Source organism: Petromyzon marinus, chromosome 76 (genome assembly GCF_048934315.1).
Source record: "Petromyzon marinus isolate PM22_M1 ecotype Great Lakes invasive population chromosome 76, UKy_Petmar_22M1.pri1.0, whole genome shotgun sequence".
Classification (NCBI taxonomy): domain Eukaryota; kingdom Metazoa; phylum Chordata; class Hyperoartia; order Petromyzontiformes; family Petromyzontidae; genus Petromyzon; species Petromyzon marinus.
The window spans coordinates 4,200,076-4,220,908 of NC_133742.1; the positions used below are offsets into that span (position 1 = coordinate 4,200,076).

At 53.9% G+C, this 20,833-nt stretch overlaps 2 protein-coding genes across 2 annotated transcripts; both read right to left on the bottom strand.

Annotated features, from left to right (window-relative positions):
* Positions 1 to 2,011: 2,011 nt before the first annotated feature.
* Positions 2,012 to 8,282, bottom strand: LOC142907284 (uncharacterized; the record flags this gene model as incomplete). Its single annotated transcript, XM_076056597.1, has 4 exons — positions 2,012 to 3,619; positions 3,684 to 7,654; positions 7,880 to 7,901; positions 8,025 to 8,282. Coding segments are annotated over 3 exons (4,239 nt in total), but the record flags the coding sequence as incomplete, so codon positions are not given.
* ZMAT2 (zinc finger matrin-type 2) lies at positions 8,198 to 19,672 on the bottom strand. The gene is made up of 7 exons (XM_076056605.1): positions 19,560 to 19,672; positions 17,315 to 17,408; positions 13,678 to 13,801; positions 11,415 to 11,488; positions 9,860 to 10,005; positions 8,269 to 8,486; positions 8,198 to 8,217 (listed from the first exon to the last, which is right to left on the bottom strand). The coding sequence occupies exons 1-6, from the start codon at positions 19,587 to 19,589 to the stop codon at positions 8,283 to 8,285; spliced, it is 672 nt and encodes a 223-aa protein (XP_075912720.1). The 5' UTR covers positions 19,590 to 19,672; the 3' UTR covers positions 8,198 to 8,217; positions 8,269 to 8,282.
* Between the last annotated feature and the right edge of the window lie 1,161 nt (positions 19,673 to 20,833).

The following is a 20,833-nucleotide window of genomic DNA, read 5'->3' on the forward strand; positions in this document are numbered from 1 at the left end:
GTCGTAGTAACTTGAAGATGTTTCCTTGTTCGTGTTTTTGTTGCGGTTGTACCCGAGTCGAGAGCCGCATGGTTCACAGGGCTTATTACCTCCATATATTTTTAAAAAGGCAAGCTGTGATTGTGTTGTCTGTTCAAGATGTTTAGAGTACTTCCCGACATGCAACAAACTTGACATTTGCCATGTGGGTACTTTCCAGACGGTACACCATGCAACAATTATAAAAAATAAACTTTTGTGTTTTCTTTTTGGGGGGGGGGGGACCTCAATAATGTATTAATTTTTTGCACGCCAACTGAGCTGTGACGTCAAATCTGTCACGTGACCCACGCACGTGGAAGCTTAACGCGTTGTAGCGTAGCGGGTTAGCGCGGTGTGTGTATGTGTGTGTCTCTGTGTGTGTGTGTCTGTGTGTGTGTGTCTGCGTGTCTGTCTGTGTGTGTGTAGCGGTTAGCGCTACGCTGCGCTATGAACCTGGCGACCCGGGTTCGATTCCCGCTCACGGCCAACACCAGTGACGATTATCTGAACCGGTCCCGGGCCTCCCCTAGGTCGACTCAGCCTCAAATGAGTACCTGGTGCGGTGTGTAAACATTGCCACTAGGGAGACAAAGGCGGTCGGACGTGGTTGCTGGCCACCCACCCCCTCGTGTACCGTTCCGGCCTTCATAGGTGCTCGCTAACAGCACTTGCCCCTACAGTATGGTAAGGCTACATGGGGGATCTTTGTCTTTGTGTGGGTGGAGCGGTGGTGTAGCGGTTAGCGCTACGCCGCGCTACGAACCCGGCGAACCCGAGTTCGATTCCCGCTCACGGCCACCACCGGGGGTGGGGGGTAGAGAGGGGGGGGGGGTGGGGGGTAGAGAGGGGGGGGTGGGGGGTAGAGAGGGGGGGGGTAGAGAGGGGGGGGGTGGGGGGTAGAGAGGGGGGGGTGGGGGGTAGAGAGGGGGGGTAGAGAGGGGGGGGGTGGGGGGTAGAGAGGGGGGGGGTGGGGGGTAGAGAGGGGGGGGTGGGGGGTAGAGAGGGGGGGTGGGGGGTAGAGAGGGGGGGGGTGGGGGGTAGAGAGGGGGGGGGTGGGGGGTAGAGGGGAGGGGGTGGGGGGTAGAGAGGGGGGGTGGGGGGTAGAGAGGGGGGGTGGGGGGTAGAGAGGGGGGGGGTGGGGGGTAGAGAGGGGGGGGTGGGGGGTAGAGAGGGGGGGGTGGGGGGTAGAGAGGGGGGGGGGTGGGGGGTAGAGAGGGGGGGGGTGGGGGGTAGAGAGGGGGGGGGGTGGGGGGTAGAGGGGGGGGTGGGGGGTAGAGGGGGGGGTGGGGGGTAGAGAGGGGGGGGTGGGGGGTAGAGAGGGGGGGGTGGGGGGTAGAGAGGGGGGGGTGGGGGGTAGAGAGGGGGGGTGGGGGGTAGAGAGGGGGGGTAGAGAGAGGGGGTAGAGAGAGAGAGGGGGTAGAGAGAGAGAGGGGGTAGAGAGAGGGGGTAGAGAGGGGGTAGAGAGAGGGGGTAGAGAGAGAGGGTAGAGAGGGGGTAGAGAGAGGGGGTAGAGAGAGGGGTAGAGAGAGATAGAGGGGGTAGAGAGAGGGGGTAGAGAGAGAGGGGGTAGAGAGAGAGGGGGTAGAGAGAGAGGGGGTAGAGAGAGAGGGGGTAGAGAGAGAGGTAGAGAGAGAGGGGGTAGAGAGAGAGGGGGGTAGAGAGAGGGGTAGAGAGAGAGGGGTAGAGAGAGAGGTAGAGAGAGAGAGGGTAGAGAGAGAGGGGGTAGAGAGAGGGGTAGAGAGAGAGAGGGAAGGGGTAAGAAGAAAGAGAGCAGAGCAAGAAAATCTTTTGTGAAATCTTTCATTTAAACGAGGGGGGAGGAGTGGGGTTTACGTAAAGCAAAGCATTGACAAAAAACCGAAATGATGACCTAAGCAAAGTTCCGACTACAGTGAGCACCTTCTTGTTCCCTCTGATGGTGGGGAAAAACTCGAGAGCAAGATATAGCGGAGGAGCTGTACCACAGAGACTAAAGAGGCACTCTGATAAAGATGGTCGTGGTGGTCGTTTATTACACACGGTTCAAGTCGACAGGTGGCTATGATCATGACGATGGGGATGATGATGGGGATGTAGGTGATGTTGTGATGTAGGTGATGTTGTTGGTGATGTAGGTGATGTTGTGATGTAGGTGATGTAGGTGATGTTGTTGATGATGTAGGTGATGTTGTTGGTGATGTAGGTGATGTTGTTGATGATGTAGGTGATGTGATGTAGGTGATGTTGTTGGTGATGTAGGTGATGTTGTTGGTGATGTAGGTGATGTTGTTGATGATGTAGGTGATGTTGTTGATGATGTAGGTGATGTTGTTGATGATGTAGGTGATGTTGTGATGTAGGTGATGTTGTTGGTGATGTAGGTGATGTTGTTGGTGATGAAGGTGATGTTGTTGATGATGTAGGTGATGTTGTGATGTAGGTGATGTTGTTGGTGATGTAGGTGATGTTGTTGGTGATGTAGGTGATGTTGTTGATGATGTAGGTGATGTTGTTGGTGATGTAGGTGATGTTGATGATGATGTAGGTGATGTTGTTGGTGATGTAGGTGATGTTGTTGGTGATGTAGATGATGTTGATGATGTAGGTGATGTTGTTGATGATGTAGGTGATGTTGTGATGTAGGTGATGTTGTTGATGATGTAGGTGATGTTGTTGATGATGTAGGTGATGTTGTTGGTGATGTAGGTGATGTTGTTGGTGATGAAGGTGATGTTGTTGATGATGTAGGTGATGTTGTGATGTAGGTGATGTTGTTGATGATGTAGGTGATGTTGTTGATGATGTAGGTGATGTTGATGATGTAGGTGATGTTGGTGATGTAGGTGATGTTGATGATGATGTCGGTGATGTTGATGATGTAGGTGATGTTGATAACGATGTAGGTGATGATGTTAATGATGTAGGTGATGTTGTTAATGATGTAGGTGATGTTGATGATGATGATGTAGGTGATGTTGATGATGTAGGTGATGTTGATGATGATGTAGGTGATGTTGATGATGATGTAGGTGATGTTGATGATGATGTAGGTGATGTTGATGATGCAGGTGATGTTGATGATGATGTAGGTGATGTTGTTGATGATGTAGGTGATGTTGTGATGTAGGTGATGTTGTTGATGTAGGTGATGTTGATGATGATGTAGGTGATGTTGATGATGATGTAGGTGATGTTGTGATGTAGGTGATGTTGATGATGATGTAGGTGATGTTGATGATGATATTGGTGATGGTTGTTGGTGATGTAGGTGATGTTGATGATGATGTAGGTGATGTTCATGATGATGTAGGTGATGTTGACGATGTAGGTGATGTTGACGATGTAGGTGATGTTGATGATGATGATGTAGGTGATGTTGATGATGTAGGTGATGTTGATGATGATGTAGGTGATGTTGTTGATGGCACAGTAAGGGGGTACAGCTGGTGGTGGTGCATCTATCGGTCATCTTAGTCGGCCGACCCACGGCACCTGCTGATCTGTCACGTGACCTCCTCCTGCACCTAGCCTGGCACAGCAGTCAACACGTGGCATCTGCTGGGTCTGTCCCGTGAGCTCCTCATGCACCTAGCCTGGCACAGCAGTCAACACGTGGCACCTGCTGGGTCTGTCACGTGACCTCCTCCTGCACCTAGCCTGGCACAGCAGTCAACCCGTGGCACCTGCTGGGTCTGTCACGTGACCTCCTCCTGCCAGCAGCAGAGAGCCTTCGACACTTCACGTGACAGCCTCAAGGTGCACCTAGCCTGGCACAAGAGGCGCCGTGGTGACACCGTCACTTGGTGACGAATGGCGGCTTTGGTGGTGGTGGTGTTGTTGTTAGTGGAGGTGGTGGTGTTGTTGTTGGTAGTGGTGGTGTTGTTGTTAGTGGAGGTGGTGTTGTTGTTGTTGGTAGTGGTGGTGGTGTTGTTGTTAGTGGAGGTGGTGTTGTTGTTGTTGGTAGTGGTGGTGTTGTTGGTGGTGGTGTTGTTGTTGGTAGTGGAGGTGGTGTTGTTGTTGTTGGTAGTGGAGGTGGTGGTGTTGTTGGTGGTGGTGTTGTTGTTGGTAGTGGAGGTGGTGTTGTTGTTGTTGATGGTCGTGGAGGTGGCGGTGGTGTTGTTGGTAGTGGAGGTGGTGGTGTTGTTGTTGGTAGTGGAGGTGGTGGTGTTGTTGTTGGTAGTGGAGGTGGTGGTGTTGTTGTTGGTAGTGGAGGTGGTGGTGTTGTTGTTGGTAGTGGAGGTGGTGGTGTTGTTGTTGGTAGTGGAGATGGTGGTGTTGGTAGTGGAGGTGGTGTTGTTGTTGTTGGTAGTGGTGGTGGTGTTGTTGGTAGTGGAGGTGGTGGTGTTGGTAGTGGAGGTGGTGGTGTTGTTGTTGGTAGTGGAGGTGGTGGTGTTGTTGTTGGTAGTGGAGGTGGTGGTGTTGTTGTTGGTAGTGGAGATGGTGGTGTTGGTAGTGGAGGTGGTGTTGTTGTTGTTGGTAGTGGTGGTGGTGTTGTTGGTAGTGGAGGTGGTGGTGTTGGTAGTGGAGGTGGTGGTGTTGTTGATGGTCGTGGTGGTGACGGTGTTGATGGTCGTGGAGGTAGTGTTGATGGTAGTGGTGGTGTTGGTAGTGGAGGTGGTGGTGGTGTTGGTAGTGGAGGTGTTGTTGTTGGTAGTGGAGGTGGTGGTGTTGTTGTTGGTAGTGGAGGTGGTGGTGTTGTTGTTGGTAGTGGTGGTGGTGTTGTTGATAGTGGAGGTGGTGTTGTTGTTGGTAGTGGTGGTGTTGTTGTTGATAGTGGAGGTGGTGTTGTTGTTGGTAGTGCAGGTGGTGGTGTTGTTGGTGGTGGTGTTGTTGTTGGTAGTGCAGGTGGTGGTGTTGTTGGTGGTGGTGTTGTTGTTGGTAGTGCAGGTGGTGGTGTTGTTGGTGGTGGTGTTGTTGTTGGTAGTGCAGGTGGTGGTGTTGTTGGTGGTGGTGTTGTTGTTGGTAGTGGAGGTGGTGGTGTTGTTGGTGGTGGTGTTGTTGTTGGTAGTGCAGGTGGTGGTGTTGTTGGTCGTGGTGGTGTTGTTGTTGATAGTGGAGGTGGTGGTGTTGTTGGTGGTGGTGTTGTTGTTGGTAGTGCAGGTGGTGGTGTTGTTGGTGGTGGTGTTGTTGTTGGTAGTGGAGGTGGTGGTGTTGTTGGTGGTGGTGTTGTTGTTGGTAGTGCAGGTGGTGGTGTTGTTGGTAGTGGTGGTGTTGTTGTTGATAGTGGAGGTGGTGTTGTTGTTGGTAGTGCAGGTGGTGGTGTTGTTGGTGGTGGTGTTGTTGTTGGTCGTGGAGGTGGTGGTGTTGTTGTTGGTAGTGGAGGTGGTGGTGTTGTTGGTGGTGGTGTTGTTGTTGGTAGTGCAGGTGGTGATGGCTATGGTGGTGTTGATGGTGTTGGTGGTGGTGGTGTTGTTGTTGGTCGTGGAGGTGGTGTTGTTGTTGGTAGTGCAGGTGGTGGTGTTGTTGGTGGTGGTGCAGGTGGTGGTGTTGTTGGTGGTGGTGTTGTTGTTGGTCGTGGAGGTGGTGGTGTTGTTGTTGGTAGTGGAGGTGGTGGTGTTGTTGGTGGTGGTGTTGTTGTTGGTAGTGCAGGTGGTGATGGCTATGGTGGTGTTGATGGTGTTGTTGGTGGTGGTGTTGTTGTTGGTAGTGCAGGTGGTGGTGTTGTTGGTCGTGGTGGTGTTGTTGTTGATAGTGGAGGTGGTGGTGTTGTTGGTGGTGGTGTTGTTGTTGGTAGTGCAGGTGGTGGTGTTGTTGGTGGTGGTGTTGTTGTTGGTAGTGGAGGTGGTGGTGTTGTTGGTGGTGGTGTTGTTGTTGGTAGTGCAGGTGGTGGTGTTGTTGGTAGTGGTGGTGTTGTTGTTGATAGTGGAGGTGGTGTTGTTGTTGGTAGTGCAGGTGGTGGTGTTGTTGGTGGTGGTGTTGTTGTTGGTCGTGGAGGTGGTGGTGTTGTTGTTGGTAGTGGAGGTGGTGGTGTTGTTGGTGGTGGTGTTGTTGTTGGTAGTGCAGGTGGTGATGGCTATGGTGGTGTTGATGGTGTTGGTGGTGGTGGTGTTGTTGTTGGTCGTGGAGGTGGTGTTGTTGTTGGTAGTGCAGGTGGTGGTGTTGTTGGTGGTGGTGCAGGTGGTGGTGTTGTTGGTGGTGGTGTTGTTGTTGGTCGTGGAGGTGGTGGTGTTGTTGTTGGTAGTGGAGGTGGTGGTGTTGTTGGTGGTGGTGTTGTTGTTGGTAGTGCAGGTGGTGATGGCTATGGTGGTGTTGATGGTGTTGGTGGTGGTGGTGTTGTTGTTGGTCGTGGAGGTGGTGTTGTTGTTGTTGATGGTCGTGGAGGTGGTGATGGCTGTGGTGGTGTTGTTGGTGGTGGTGGTGTTGGCGGTGTTGTTGGTGGTGGCGACTGCGGCGACGGGATGCCTCGAGTTTGTTGACGAGGCTGATGAGGTGGACGACGGCGGTGGTGGACGACGAGGAGGGCGACGACGAGGAGGATGACGAGGAGGTGGAGGAGGGCGACGACGTGGACGACGAGGGCGACGAGGTGGAGAGCGACGAGGAGGAGGTGGAAGAGGAGGAGGAGGAGGACGACGAGGAGGAGGTGGAGGGCGATGACGAGGAGGAGGAGGAGGTGGAGGAGGAGGTGGAGGAGGAGGTGGAGGGCGATGACGAGGAGGAGGAGGAGGTGGAGGAGGAGGTGGAGGAGGTGGAGGAGGTGGAGGAGGAGGTGGAGGAGGTGGAGGAGGAGGTGGAGGTGGAGGAGGTGGAGGGCGATGACGAGGTGGAGGAGGTGGAGGAGGTGGAGGAGGTGGAGGAGGTGGAGGAGGAGGTGGAGGAGGTGGAGGAGGTGGAGGAGGAGGAGGAGGAGGAGGAGGAGGAGGTGGAGGAGGAGGTGGAGGTGGAGGAGGTGGAGGGCGATGACGAGGTGGAGGAGGAGGTGGAGGAGGAGGTGGAGGAGGTGGAGGAGGAGGGCGATGACGAGGTGGAGGAGGTGGAGGAGGAGGGCGATGACGAGGTGGAGGAGGTGGAGGAGGAGGTGGAGGAGGAGGTGGAGGAGGTGGAGGAGGAGGTGGAGGAGGAGGTGGAGGAGGTGGAGGAGGTGGAGGAGGAGGGCGATGACGAGGTGGAGGAGGAGGAGGTGGAGGGCGATGACGAGGTGGAGGGCGATGACGAGGTGGAGGTGGAGGGCGATGACGAGGAGGAGGGCGATGACGAGGTGTAGGAGGTGGATGACGAGGTGTAGGAGGAGGGCGATGACGAGGTGTAGGATGACGAGGTGTAGGATGACGAGGAGGTGTAGGATGACGAGGTGTAGGTGGATGACGAGGTGTAGGATGACGAGGTGTAGGTGTAGGATGACGAGGTGTAGGTGTAGGTGTAGGATGACGAGGTGTATGACGAGGTGTAGGTGTAGGATGACGAGGTGTAGGTGTAGGTGTAGGATGACGAGGTGTAGGATGACGAGGTGTAGGTGTAGGATGACGAGGTGTAGGTGTAGGTGTAGGATGACGAGGTGTAGGTGTAGGTGTAGGATGACGAGGTGTATGACGAGGTGTAGGTGTAGGATGACGAGGTGTAGGTGTAGGTGTAGGATGACGAGGTGTAGGTGTAGGTGTAGGATGACGAGGTGTATGACGAGGTGTAGGTGTAGGATGACGAGGTGTAGGTGTAGGTGTAGGATGACGAGGTGTAGGTGTAGGATGACGAGGTGGACGAGGTGTAGGTGTAGGATGACGAGGTGTAGGTGTAGGTGTAGGATGACGAGGTGTAGGTGTAGGATGACGAGGTGGACGAGGTGTAGGTGTAGGATGACGAGGTGTAGGATGACGAGGTGTAGGATGACGAGGTGGATGACGAGGATGACGAGGTGTAGGATGACGAGGTGTAGGATGACGAGGTGTATGACGAGGTGTAGGTGTAGGATGACGAGGTGGACGAGGTGTAGGTGTAGGATGACGAGGTGTAGGATGACGAGGTGTAGGATGACGAGGTGTAGGATGACGAGGTGTAGGATGACGAGGTGTAGGATGACGAGGTGTAGGATGACGAGGTGTAGGTGTATGACGAGGTGTAGGATGACGAGGTGTAGGATGACGAGGTGTAGGTGTAGGTGTAGGATGACGAGGTGTAGGTGGATGACGAGGTGGATGACGAGGTGTAGGATGACGAGGTGTAGGATGACGAGGTGTAGGTGTATGACGAGGTGTAGGTGTAGGAGGGTGATGACGAGGTGTAGGTGTAGGGTGATGACGAGGTGGATGACGAGGTGTAGGTGTATGACGAGGTGGTGTAGGCTGGCCTCAGTGCGACTTCTTGGTGGAGGTGAAGCTGCCGAAGCCCATGACGGCGGCCATGCTGGCCACACCCCCCCCACCGGCCCCTCCCCCCTCCCCCTCCTCCTCCCCCCCCCCAACACCGGTGGACAGGTCCAGGTCCAGGTCCGGGTCCGGCTCGGTGCTCCGCTTCCGGCGCTTCTCACGCCGGAACACCTTCTGCCTCTCCTCCTGCGGTGGTGGTGGCGGTGGTGGTGGTGGTGGTGGTGGTGGTGGCGGTGGCGGTGGTGGTGGTGGGGGTGGTGGTGGGGGTGGTGGTGGTGGTGGTGGCGGTGGTGGTGGTGGTGGTGGTGGTGGTGGCGGTGGCGGTGGTGGTGGTGGGGGTGGTGGTGGGGGTGGTGGTGGTGGTGGTGGTGGTGGTGGCGGTGGTGGTGGTGGTGGTGGCGGTGGTGGCAGTGGTGGTGGTGGCGGTGGTGGTGGTGGTGGTGGTTACAGGAGGGGGAGGCGCGGGGGGGGAAGGCACAAAGAGGATTAAAAATACACTCACCCACTCATCCACCACTCACTCATCCACTCACTCATCCACCCACTCACTCATCCACCCACTCACTCATCCACCCACTCACTCATCCACCCACTCACTCACCCACTCATCCACCACTCACTCATCCACTCACTCATCCACCCACTCACTCATCCACCCACTCACTCACCCACCCACTCACTCACTCACCCACTCATCCACCCACTCATCCACCCACTCACTCATCCACCCACTCACTCACCCACCCACTCACTCACCCACCCACTCACTCACCCACCCACTCACTCATCCACCCACTCACTCACTCACCCACTCACTCACCCACTCATCCACTCACTCACTCATCCACCCACTCACTCACTCACCCACCCACTCACTCATCCACCCACTCATCCCCCACTCACTCATCCACCCACTCACTCACCCACTCATCCACCCACTCACTCATCCACCCACTCACTCATCCACCCACTCATCCACCCACCCACCCACCTACTCATCCACCCACTCACCTACCCACTCACTCATCCACTCACTCATCCAACCACCCACCCTTCCACCCGCTCACCCACCCACTCACTCACTCATCCAACCACCCACCCTTCCACCCACTCATCCACCCACCCACTCACCCATCCACCCACCCACTCACCCACCCACCCACCCACTCACCCATCCACCCATCCACCCACCCATCCACTCACCCACCCACCCACCCACCGACTCACCCACCCACCCACCCACTCACCCACCCACCCACCCACTCACCCACCCACTCACCCATCCACCCACCCACTCACCCACCCACTCACCCATTCACTCACCCACCCATCCACTCACCCATCCATCCACCCACCCACTCACCCATCCACCCACCCATCCACTCACCCACCCACCCACCGACTCACCCACCCACCCACCCACTCACCCACTCACCCACCCACTCACCCATCCACCCACCCACTCACCCACCCACTCACCCATCCACTCACTCACCCACCCACTCACCCATCCACTCACCCACCCATCCACTCACCCATCCACCCACCCACCCACCCACCTCCTCCTTGAGCTCCTTGAGCCTCTCCTCGAAGTGGAACTCTTTCTGCTTCTCCTCCAGCCGCCGCTTGTTGAGCTCAAAGCGCGAACGTACCTGGTCCAGCGAGGAGCGCTCCACTCGCATGGACATGCCCAGGTTTCTCTGGTCTATAGCGGGGAGACACGGGGAGACACGGTGAGACACGGGGAGAGACGGTGAGACACGGGGAGAGACAGGAGCGCTCCACTCGCATGGACATGCCCAGGTTTCTCTGGTCTATAGCGGGGAGACACGGGGAGACACGGTGAGACACGGGGAGACACGGGGAGACACGGTGAGACACGGGGAGTCACGGTGAGACACGGTGAGACACGGGGAGACACGGGGAGACACGGGGAGACACGGGGAGAGACAGGAGCGCTCCACTCGCATGGACATGCCCAGGTTTCTCTGGTCTATAGCGGGGAGACACGGGGAGACACGGGGAGACACGGGGAGACACGGTGAGACACGGTGAGACACGGGGAGACACGGGGAGACACGGTGAGACACGGGGAGTCACGGTGAGACACGGGGAGTCACGGTGAGACACGGTGAGCCACGGGGAGACACGGGGAGACACGGTGAGACACGGTGAGACACGGGGAGACACGGTGAGACACGGGGAGACACGGTGAGACGCGGTGAGACACGGGGAGACACACCACACATGGACACACCACACCACACATGGACACACCACACCACACATGGACACACCACACCACACATGGACACACCACACATGGACACACCACACCACACATGGACACACCACACCACACATGGACACACCACACATGGACACACCACACCACACATGGACACACCACACCACACATGAACACACCACACATGAACACACCACACCACACATGGACACACCACACATGGACACACCACACCACACATGAACACACCACACATGAACACACCACACATGAACACACCACACATGGACACACCACACATGGACACACCACACCACACATGAACACACCACACATGGACACACCACACATGAACACACCACACCACACATGGACACACCACACATGGACACACCACACCACACATGAACACACCACACATGAACACACCACACATGAACACACCACACCACACATGGACACACCACACATGGACACACCACACCACACATGAACACACCACACATGAACACACCACACATGAACACACCACACATGGACACACCACACATGGACACACCACACATGGACACACCACACCACACATGAACACACCACACATGAACACACCACACATGGACACACCACACCACACATGGACACACCACACATGGACACACCACACATGGACACACCACACCACACATGAACACACCACACATGAACACACCACACATGGACACACCACACATGAACACACCACACCACACATGGACACACCACACCACACATGGACACACCACACATGGACACACCACACCACACATGAACACACCACACATGAACACACCACACATGGACACACCACACCACACATGGCCACTCACGTTTTTTGCCGTTGATGTGGTCGAGGAAGTTGATGGAGTCCTTGACAACGCAGTCACAGACGTTGCAGTAGTAGCTGGCACCACGCGGGGACACACACACACACACGCGGGGTGAGTGGGTGAGTGAGCGGTGAGTGAGTGGGTGAGTGAGCGGTGAGTGAGTGGGTGAGTGATTGAGTGGGTGAGTGATTGAGTGGGTGAGTGATTGAGTGGGTGAGTGAGCGGTGAGTGGCTGAGTGAGCGGTGAGTGGCTGAGCGAGCGAGTGAGCGGTGAGTGGGTGAGTGAGCGGTGAGTGAGTGGGTGAGTGATTGAGTGGGTGAGTGAGCGGTGAGTGGCTGGTGAGCGGTGAGTGGCTGAGCGAGTGAGTGAGCGGTGAGTGGCTGAGTGAGCAGTGAGTGAGTGAGCGAGTGAGCGGTGAGTGGGTGAGTGAGCGGTGAGTGAGTGATTGAGTGGGTGAGTGAGCGGTGAGTGGCTGAGTGAGCGGTGAGTGGCTGAGCGAGTGAGTGAGCGGTGAGTGGCTGAGTGAGCGGTGAGTGGCTGAGCGAGCGGTGAGTGGGTGAGTGAGCGGTGAGTGAGTGGGTGAGTGATTGAGTGGTGAGAGAGCGGTGAGTGGCTGAGCGAGTGAGTGGCTGAGCGAGTAAGCGGTGAGTGGCTGAGTGAGTGAAACAGCGGCGAGTGGCTGAGCGAGTGATTCAGTGGTAAGCGAGCAGTGAGTGAGTGAGTGACCGAGCGGTGATTGGCTGAGCGAGTGACCGGGCGGTGAGTGGCTGAGCGAGTGAGTGGCTGAGTGAGTGGGTGAGTGATTGAGTGGTGAGAGAGCGGTGAGTGGCTGAGCGAGTGAGTGGCTGAGCGAGTGAGCGGTGAGTGGCTGAGCGAGTGAGCGAGCGGTGAGTGAGACAGCGGCGAGTGGCTGAGCGAGTGAGTGAGTGGTGAGAGAGCGGTGAGTGGCTGAGCGAGTGACCGAGCGGTGAGTGGCTGAGCGAGTGAGTGATTGAGTGGTGAGCGAGCGGTGAGTGAGCGAGTGAGTGGCTGAGCGAGTGAGTGGCTGAGTGGGTGAGTGATTGAGTGGTGAGAGAGCGGTGAGTGGCTGAGCGAGTGGGTGAGTGATTGAGTGGCTGAGTGAGTGACTGAGCGGTGAGTGGCTGAGCGAGTGAGTGGCTGAGTGGGTGAGTGATTGAGTGGTGAGAGAGCGGTGAGTGGCTGAGCGAGTGGGTGAGTGAGTGATCGAGTGGTGAGCGGGCGGTGAGTGAGCGAGTGAGCGGTGAGTGGCTGAATGAGTGGGTGAGTGATTGAGTGAGTGAGTGGCTGAGCGAGTGAGTGGCTGAGCGAGTGAGCGGTGAGTGGCTGAGCGAGTGAGTGGCTGAGTGGGTGAGTGATTGAGTGGTGAGAGAGCGGTGAGTGGCTGAGCGAGTCGGTGAGTGATTGAGTGTTGAGAGAGCGGTGAGTGGCTGAGCGAGTGAGTGGCTGAGTGATTGAGTGGCTGAGCGAGTGAGCGAGTGATTGAGTGGTGAGCGGGCAGTGAGTGAGTGAGCGAGTGAGCGGTGAGTGGCTGAGCGAGTGGGTGAGTGATTGAGTGAGTGAGTGGCTGAGCGAGTGAGTGGCTGAGTGAGTGAGCGGTGAGTGGCTGAGCGAGTGGGTGGCTGGGCGGGTGAGTGATCGAGTGGTGAGCGGGCGGTGAGTGGCTGAGCGAGTGGGTGAGTGAGTGATCGAGTGGTGAGCGGGCGGTGAGTGAGTGAGCGAGTGAGCGGTGAGTGGCTGAGCGAGTGAGTGGCTGAGTGAGTGGGTGAGTGATTGAGTGAGTGAGTGGGTGGCTGAGTGGGTGAGTGAGTGAGTGAGTGAGCGGTGAGTGGCTGAGCGAGTGGGTGGCTGGGCGGGTGAGTGGTGAACGAGCGGTGAGTGAGCGAGTGAGTGAGCGGTGAGTGGCTGAGCGAGTGAATGGCTGAGTGACCGGGCGGTGAGTGGCTGAGCGAGTGGGTGGCTGGGCGGGTGAGTGATTGAGTGGTGAGAGAGCGGTGAGTGGCTGAGCGAGTGAGCGGTGAGTGAGTGAGTGAGAGAGCGGTGAGTGGCTGAGCGAGTGAGAGTGCGGTGAGTGGCTGAGCGAGTGGGAGAGTGAGTGAGTGAGTGGCTGAGCGAGTGGGTGAGTGAGTGAGTGATTGAGTGGCTGAGCGAGTGAGAGAGCGGTGAGTGGCTGAGCGAGTGGGTGAGTGAGTGAGTGGGTGAGTGAGTGATTGAGTGGTGAGCGGGCGGTGAGCGGGCGCTCACCCCCCAGTCTCGCTCTGTGGCGTGGTCTTGCTGATGACGATGGACTTTCCGAGGCGAGACTCGAGGTCAACTTTGTAGTCTCTGTGACGCAGCAGCTCCCTCTTCACAGCCACCACCGGCTTCGCTACGCAGCGCGGCACACACACACACACGGTACACACACACACGGTACACACACACACGGTACACACACACACGGTACACACACACACACAGTACACACACACGGTACACACACACACGGTACACACACACACGGCACACACACACACGGTACACACACACACGGTACACACACACGGTACACACACACACGGTACACACACACACGGTACACACACACACGGTACACACACACGGTACACACACACACGGTACACACACACACACACACGGTACACACACACGGTACACACACACACACACGGTACACACACACGGTACACACACACGGTACACACACGGTACACACACACACGGTACACACACACGGTACACACACACGGTACACACACACGGTACACACACACACACGGTACACACACACAGTACACACACACGGTACACACACACGGTGCACACACACACACGGTACACACACACACACACACGGTACACACACACACACAGTACACACACACGGTACACACACACACGGTACACACACACACGGTACACACACACACGGTACACACACACACACGGTACACACACACGGTACACACACACACGATACACACACACACACGGTACACACACACACACGGTACACACACACGGTACACACACGGTACACACACACGGTACACACACACACACGGTACACACACACGGTACACACACGGTACACACACACACGGTACACACACACACGGTACACACACACACGGTACACACACACACGGTACACACACACGGTACACACACACACACACGGTACACACACACACGGTACACACACACACACGGTACACACACACGGTACACACACACACACACGGTACATACACACGGTACACACACACACACACGGTATACACACACACACACACGGTACACACACACACAGTACACACACACACACACGGTACACACACACGGTACACACACACACGGTACACACACACACAGTACACACACACACACACGGTACACACACACGGTACACACACACACACACGGTACACACACACGGTACACACACACACACGGTACACACACACACGGTACACACACACACGGTACACACACACACGGTACACACACACGGTACACACACACACGGTACACACACACACGGTACACACACACACACACGGTACACACACACACACGGTACACACACACACGGTACACACACACACGGCACACACACACACGGTACACACACACACGGTACACACACACACGGTACACACACACACACGGTACGCACACACACGGTACACACACACACACGGTACACACACACACACGGTACACACACACACGGTACACACACACGGTACACACACACACGGTACACACACACACGGTACACACACACACACACGGTACACACACACGGTACACACACACACGGTACACACACACACAGTACACACACACACGGTACACACACACGGTACACACACACACACGGTACACACACACACGGCACACACACACACGGTACACACACACACACACACGGTACACACACACACGGTACACACACACACACGGTACACACACACACGGTACACACACACACACGGTACACACACACACACGGTACACACACACACGGTACACACACACACGGTACACACACACACACGGTACACACACACACGGTACACACACACACGGTACACACACACACGGTACACACACACACGGTACACACACACACACACGGTACACACACACACACGGTACACACACACGGTACACACACATGGTACACACACACACACGGTACACACACACGGTACACACACATGGTACACACACACACACGGCACACACACACACACGGCACACACACACACGGTACACACACACACACGGTACACACACACACGGTACACACACACACGGCACATACACACACACGGTACACACACACACACACGGTACACACACACACACACGGTACACACACACGGTACACACACACACACGGTACACACACACACGGCACACACACACATAGTACACACACAGTACGCACACACACTACACACTGTACACACACAGTACACACACAGTACACACAAAGTACACACACACACACACACTACACACAGTATACACACAGTACACACACAGTACACACAGTACACACTACACACACACCACACACTGTACACACACACAGTACACACAGTACACACTACACACACAGTACACACACACACACACTGTACACACACACAGTACACACACTACACACTGTACACACACACAGTACACACTACACACTGTACACACACACAGTACACACTACACACACACAGTACACACACTACACACTGTACACACACACAGCACACACTACACACTGTACACACACACGGTACACACTACACACACACTACACACTGTACACAGTACACACACACACTACACACACACTACACACACACCACACACTGTACACACACACAGTACACACTACACACTGTACACACACTACACACTGTACACACACAGTACACACTACACACTGTACACACACTACACACTGTACACACACACAGTACACACTACACACTGTACACACACACACTGTACACACACAGTACACACACTACACACTGTACACACACACAGTACACACACACACAGTACACACAAAGTACACACACACACACACTACACACAGTATACACACAGTACACACACAGTACACACAGTACACACTACACACACACTACACACTGTACACACACACAGTACACACAGTACACACTACACACACAGTACACACACACACTGTACACACACACAGTACACACACTACACACTGTACACACACAGTACACACTACACACTGTACACACACACAGTACACACTACACACACAGTACACACACACAGTACACACACTACACACTGTACACACACACAGCACACACTACACACTGTACACACACACGGTACACACTACACACACACTACACACTGTACACAGTACACACACACACTACACACTACACACACACTACACACACACCGCACACTGTACACACACACACAGTACACACTACACACTGTACACACACTACACACTGTGCACACACAGTACACACTACACACTGTACACACACTACACACTGTACACACACAGTACACACACTACACACTGTACACACACAGTACACACTACACACTGTACACACACACAGTACACACTACACACACAGTACACACTACACACTGTACACACACACAGCACACACTACACACTGTACACACACACAGCACACACTACACACTGTACACACACACGGTACACACTACACACAGTACACACACACACTACACACACACTACACACTGTACACAGTACACACACTACACACAGTACACACACACTACACACACTACACACACACTACACACTGTACACGGTACACACTACACACTGTACCTGTTCTCTTGTCCCTCTCCTCATCCAGGCGTCTCTGAGCTAATTTCTCGTATTCACTCCGGTCCCATTTCCTCCTGAAGTCTATGTCTGCGGCCTGCACAGACACACAAAGACACAGACAAAGATCCCCCGTGTAGCCTTAACAGACCCTAGGGGCAAGTGCCGTTAGCGAGCAGCACCTATGAAGGCCGACGCAGCACAAGAGGGGGTGGGTGGCCAGCACCACGCCCGGCCGCCTTTGTCTCCCCAGTGGCGATGTTCGCTACCACACCGCATCAGGTACTCATTTGAGGTTGAGTCGACCTAGGGGAGGCCCAGGACCGGTTCAGATAATCGTCACCGATGGTGTTGGCCGTGAGCGGGAATCGAACCCGGTTCAACCGGGTTCATAGCGCAGCGTAGCGCTAACCGCAGCCTGCACACACACAGAGACACAGACAAAGATCCCCCGTGTAGCCTTAACGCACTGTAGGGGCAAGTGCTGTTAGTGTAGCAGCAGCAGCAGCAGCGCCTACGAAGGCTACCGGCACTGTGGCACACACAGAGGGGGTGGGTGGCCAGCACCACGCCCGGCCGTCTTTGTCTCTCCCCCTCCTCCCCCCAGTGCTACTAGCCACCGTGATCATGAGAGAGAGAGAGAGAGACGCAGACTCCAAGTATACAGCAGCAGGCGTCGTCAAATTCCGGGATTGAACCCACGACCTCCTGTGTACCAGGCGAGGTAGTCAACATCTCTCAGTGTCTGGGATTGAACCCACGACCTCCTGTGTACCAGGCGAGGTAGTCAACATCTCTCAGGGTCTGGGATTGAACCCACGACCTCCTGTGTACCAGGCGAGGTAGTCAACATCTCTCAGTGTCTGGGATTGAACCCACGACCTACTGTGTACCAGGCGAGGTAGTCAACATCTCTCAGGGTCTGGGATTGAACCCACGACCTCCTGTGTACCAGGCGTGGTAGTTGACATCTCTCAGTGTCTGGGATTGAACCCACGACCTCCTGTGTACCAGGCGAGGTAGTTAACATCTCTCAGTGTCTGGGATCGAACCCACGACCTACTGTGTACCAGGCGAGGTAGTCAACATCTCTCAGGATCTGGGATTGAACCCACAACCTCCTGTGTACCAGGCGAGGTAGTCAACATCTCTCAGGGTCTGGGATTGAACCCACGACCTCCTGCGTACCAGGCGAGGTAGTTGACATCTCTCAGCGTCTGGGATTGAACCCACGACCTCCTGTGTACCAGGCGAGGTAGTCAACATCTCTCAGTGTCTGGGATTGAACCCACGACCTCCTGTGTACCAGGCGAGGTAGTCAACATCTCTCAGTGTCTGGGATTGAACCCACGACCTCCTGTGTACCAGGCGAGGTAGTCAACATCTCTCAGTGTCTGGGATTGAACCCACGACCTACTGTGTACCAGGCGAGGTAGTCAACATCTCTCAGGGTCTGGGATTGAACCCACAACCTCCTGTGTACCAGGCGAGGTAGTCGACATCTCTCAGTGTCTGGGATTGAACCCACGACCTCCTGTGTACCTAGAGAGGTAGTCAACATCTCTCAGTGTCTGGGATTGAACCCACGACCTCCTGTGTACCAGGCGAGGTAGTCGACATCTCTCAGTGTCTGGGATTGAACCCACGACCTCCTGTGTACCAGGCGAGGTAGTCGACATCTCTCAGTGTCTGGGATTGAACCCACGACCTCCTGCATACCAGGCGAGGTAGTCAACATCTCTCAGTGTCTGGGATTGAACCCACGACCTCCTGTGTACCAGGCGAGGTAGTCAACATCTCTCAGTGTCTGGGATTGAACCCACGACTTCCTGCGTACCGAGCGAGGTAGTCAACGTCTCCTAGCCAACCTCGACTTTCCTCGTTAAAACAAACCAGTACATCAATGACACTAACAACTCTCGTCGTCAATTAATGTTGACAGCGTTCGAGTTAACTTATAATAATTTATAACAGTTATACCGGGAGACACCTCCGGTCTGGCCTGGCTCAGCCCCGCGGGAAGCCTGCGCTAGGCCGCCGGCCGCCGGTCCAATCCGAGGCCGCCGCGGTCTCGGCGTCGAGGCCTTGGTCAATGTAATCTCGCGCAGGTGAGGAGGCGGGGGGGGGTGATCGACGCTGCACACAAGCGACTGCGCTCGCTTCAAGCGATCGAACGTTTAACGCGAGGCCAACGAAGCAAAACGACCGCCGAATTTTTTTTTAATTTAAAATTAAAAAAACTCGTCACCTCCTTTGAACTCCCGCCGCCGGACGCCATTTTCACGCAATTGAGCAATAATCGATTCCACGACGAGTTCGCTTTCGATTCCACGGCCGCGTTTATCGACTCCGTAGGCGTTGACGTTTAAACACAAAAAAAGTAATCGTAACCTTCGATTCGATTCAACACATCCGGTTTCACCGCCCGCCCGCATTGAGGCGACAACCGATTCGGAATCGCACATTTTTCTTATATATTTTTTTAAATAGGGAATCGATTCGGATAAATGCCACTTTCGACTGAGCTAATGTGGGCGAAGTGAACTTTAAAAAAAACTAAAAATTGAATTTCGTTTTTTTTTGGCTTTGCCAGTGTGAAACGTGTGAAATAGACGGGAGAGTCGGAGCTTTTGCCCTCCCTGGCCATTATAAAACTGCAAGTGTGTTCGGTTGTTGCGGAAACAACCCAAATTTAGATTTGAATATTTTATTTTGCTAGGAATTTTGACTTTACAATTTTCGTGACCGTAAGAACGCAAATTAATGGTTCGTTCGGTAACGCCACGTGGGTAGACAATAACAATAAGTAATAATATTTAAATAAACTTGAAAAAAAAACACGCTTTAATGAAATGTACCGTACTTAGTTATATAGCGTAAATTTTTGTTCAAATTGTTCTTGCTGTGGTTTTCACACCTGATGATGATTGCTTCTTGTGTTGCAGTCGAAAAGTCGTGATAATTTTATTGGTTTATATTTTTTATTATTTTATTGTTTCCCAATCTACGTGGTGGTGATTTACCGAAAGAACCAAGAATAATAATTTTATTGTTTTACAATAATTTTATTGTTTTATATTTTTATTATTTTATTGTTTCCCAATATACGTGGTGGTGATTTACCGAAAGAACCAAGAATAATAATTTTATTTTTTTACAATAATTTTATTGTTTTATATTTGTATTATTTTATTGTTTCCCTATCTACGTGGTGGTGACTTTACCGAAAGAACCAAGAATAATAATTTTATTGTTTTACAATTATTTTATTGTTTCCCTATCTACGCGGTGGTGACTTTACCGAAAGAACCAAGAATAATAATTTTATTGTTTTACAATAATTGTATTGTTTTATATTTTTTATTATTTTATTGTTTCCCCTATCTACGTGGTGGTGACTTTAACCGAAAGAACCAAGAATAATAATTTTATTGTTTTACAATAATTTTATTGTTTTATATTTTTATTATTTTATTGTTTCCCCTATCTACGTGGTGGTGACTTTACCGAAAGAACCAAGAA

Coding starts and splice junctions, on each gene's coding strand:
- ZMAT2 (XM_076056605.1), bottom strand. CDS start 19,589: ATGGCGTCCGGCGGCGGGAGTTCAAAGGAG. Junction 13,802..17,314: donor GGAGAGGGACAAGAGAACAG/GTACAGTGTGTA, acceptor CGCGCTGCGTAG/CGAAGCCGGTGGTGGCTGTG. Junction 8,487..9,859: donor TCAAGGAGCTCAAGGAGGAG/GTGGGTGGGTGG, acceptor CCACCACCGCAG/GAGGAGAGGCAGAAGGTGTT.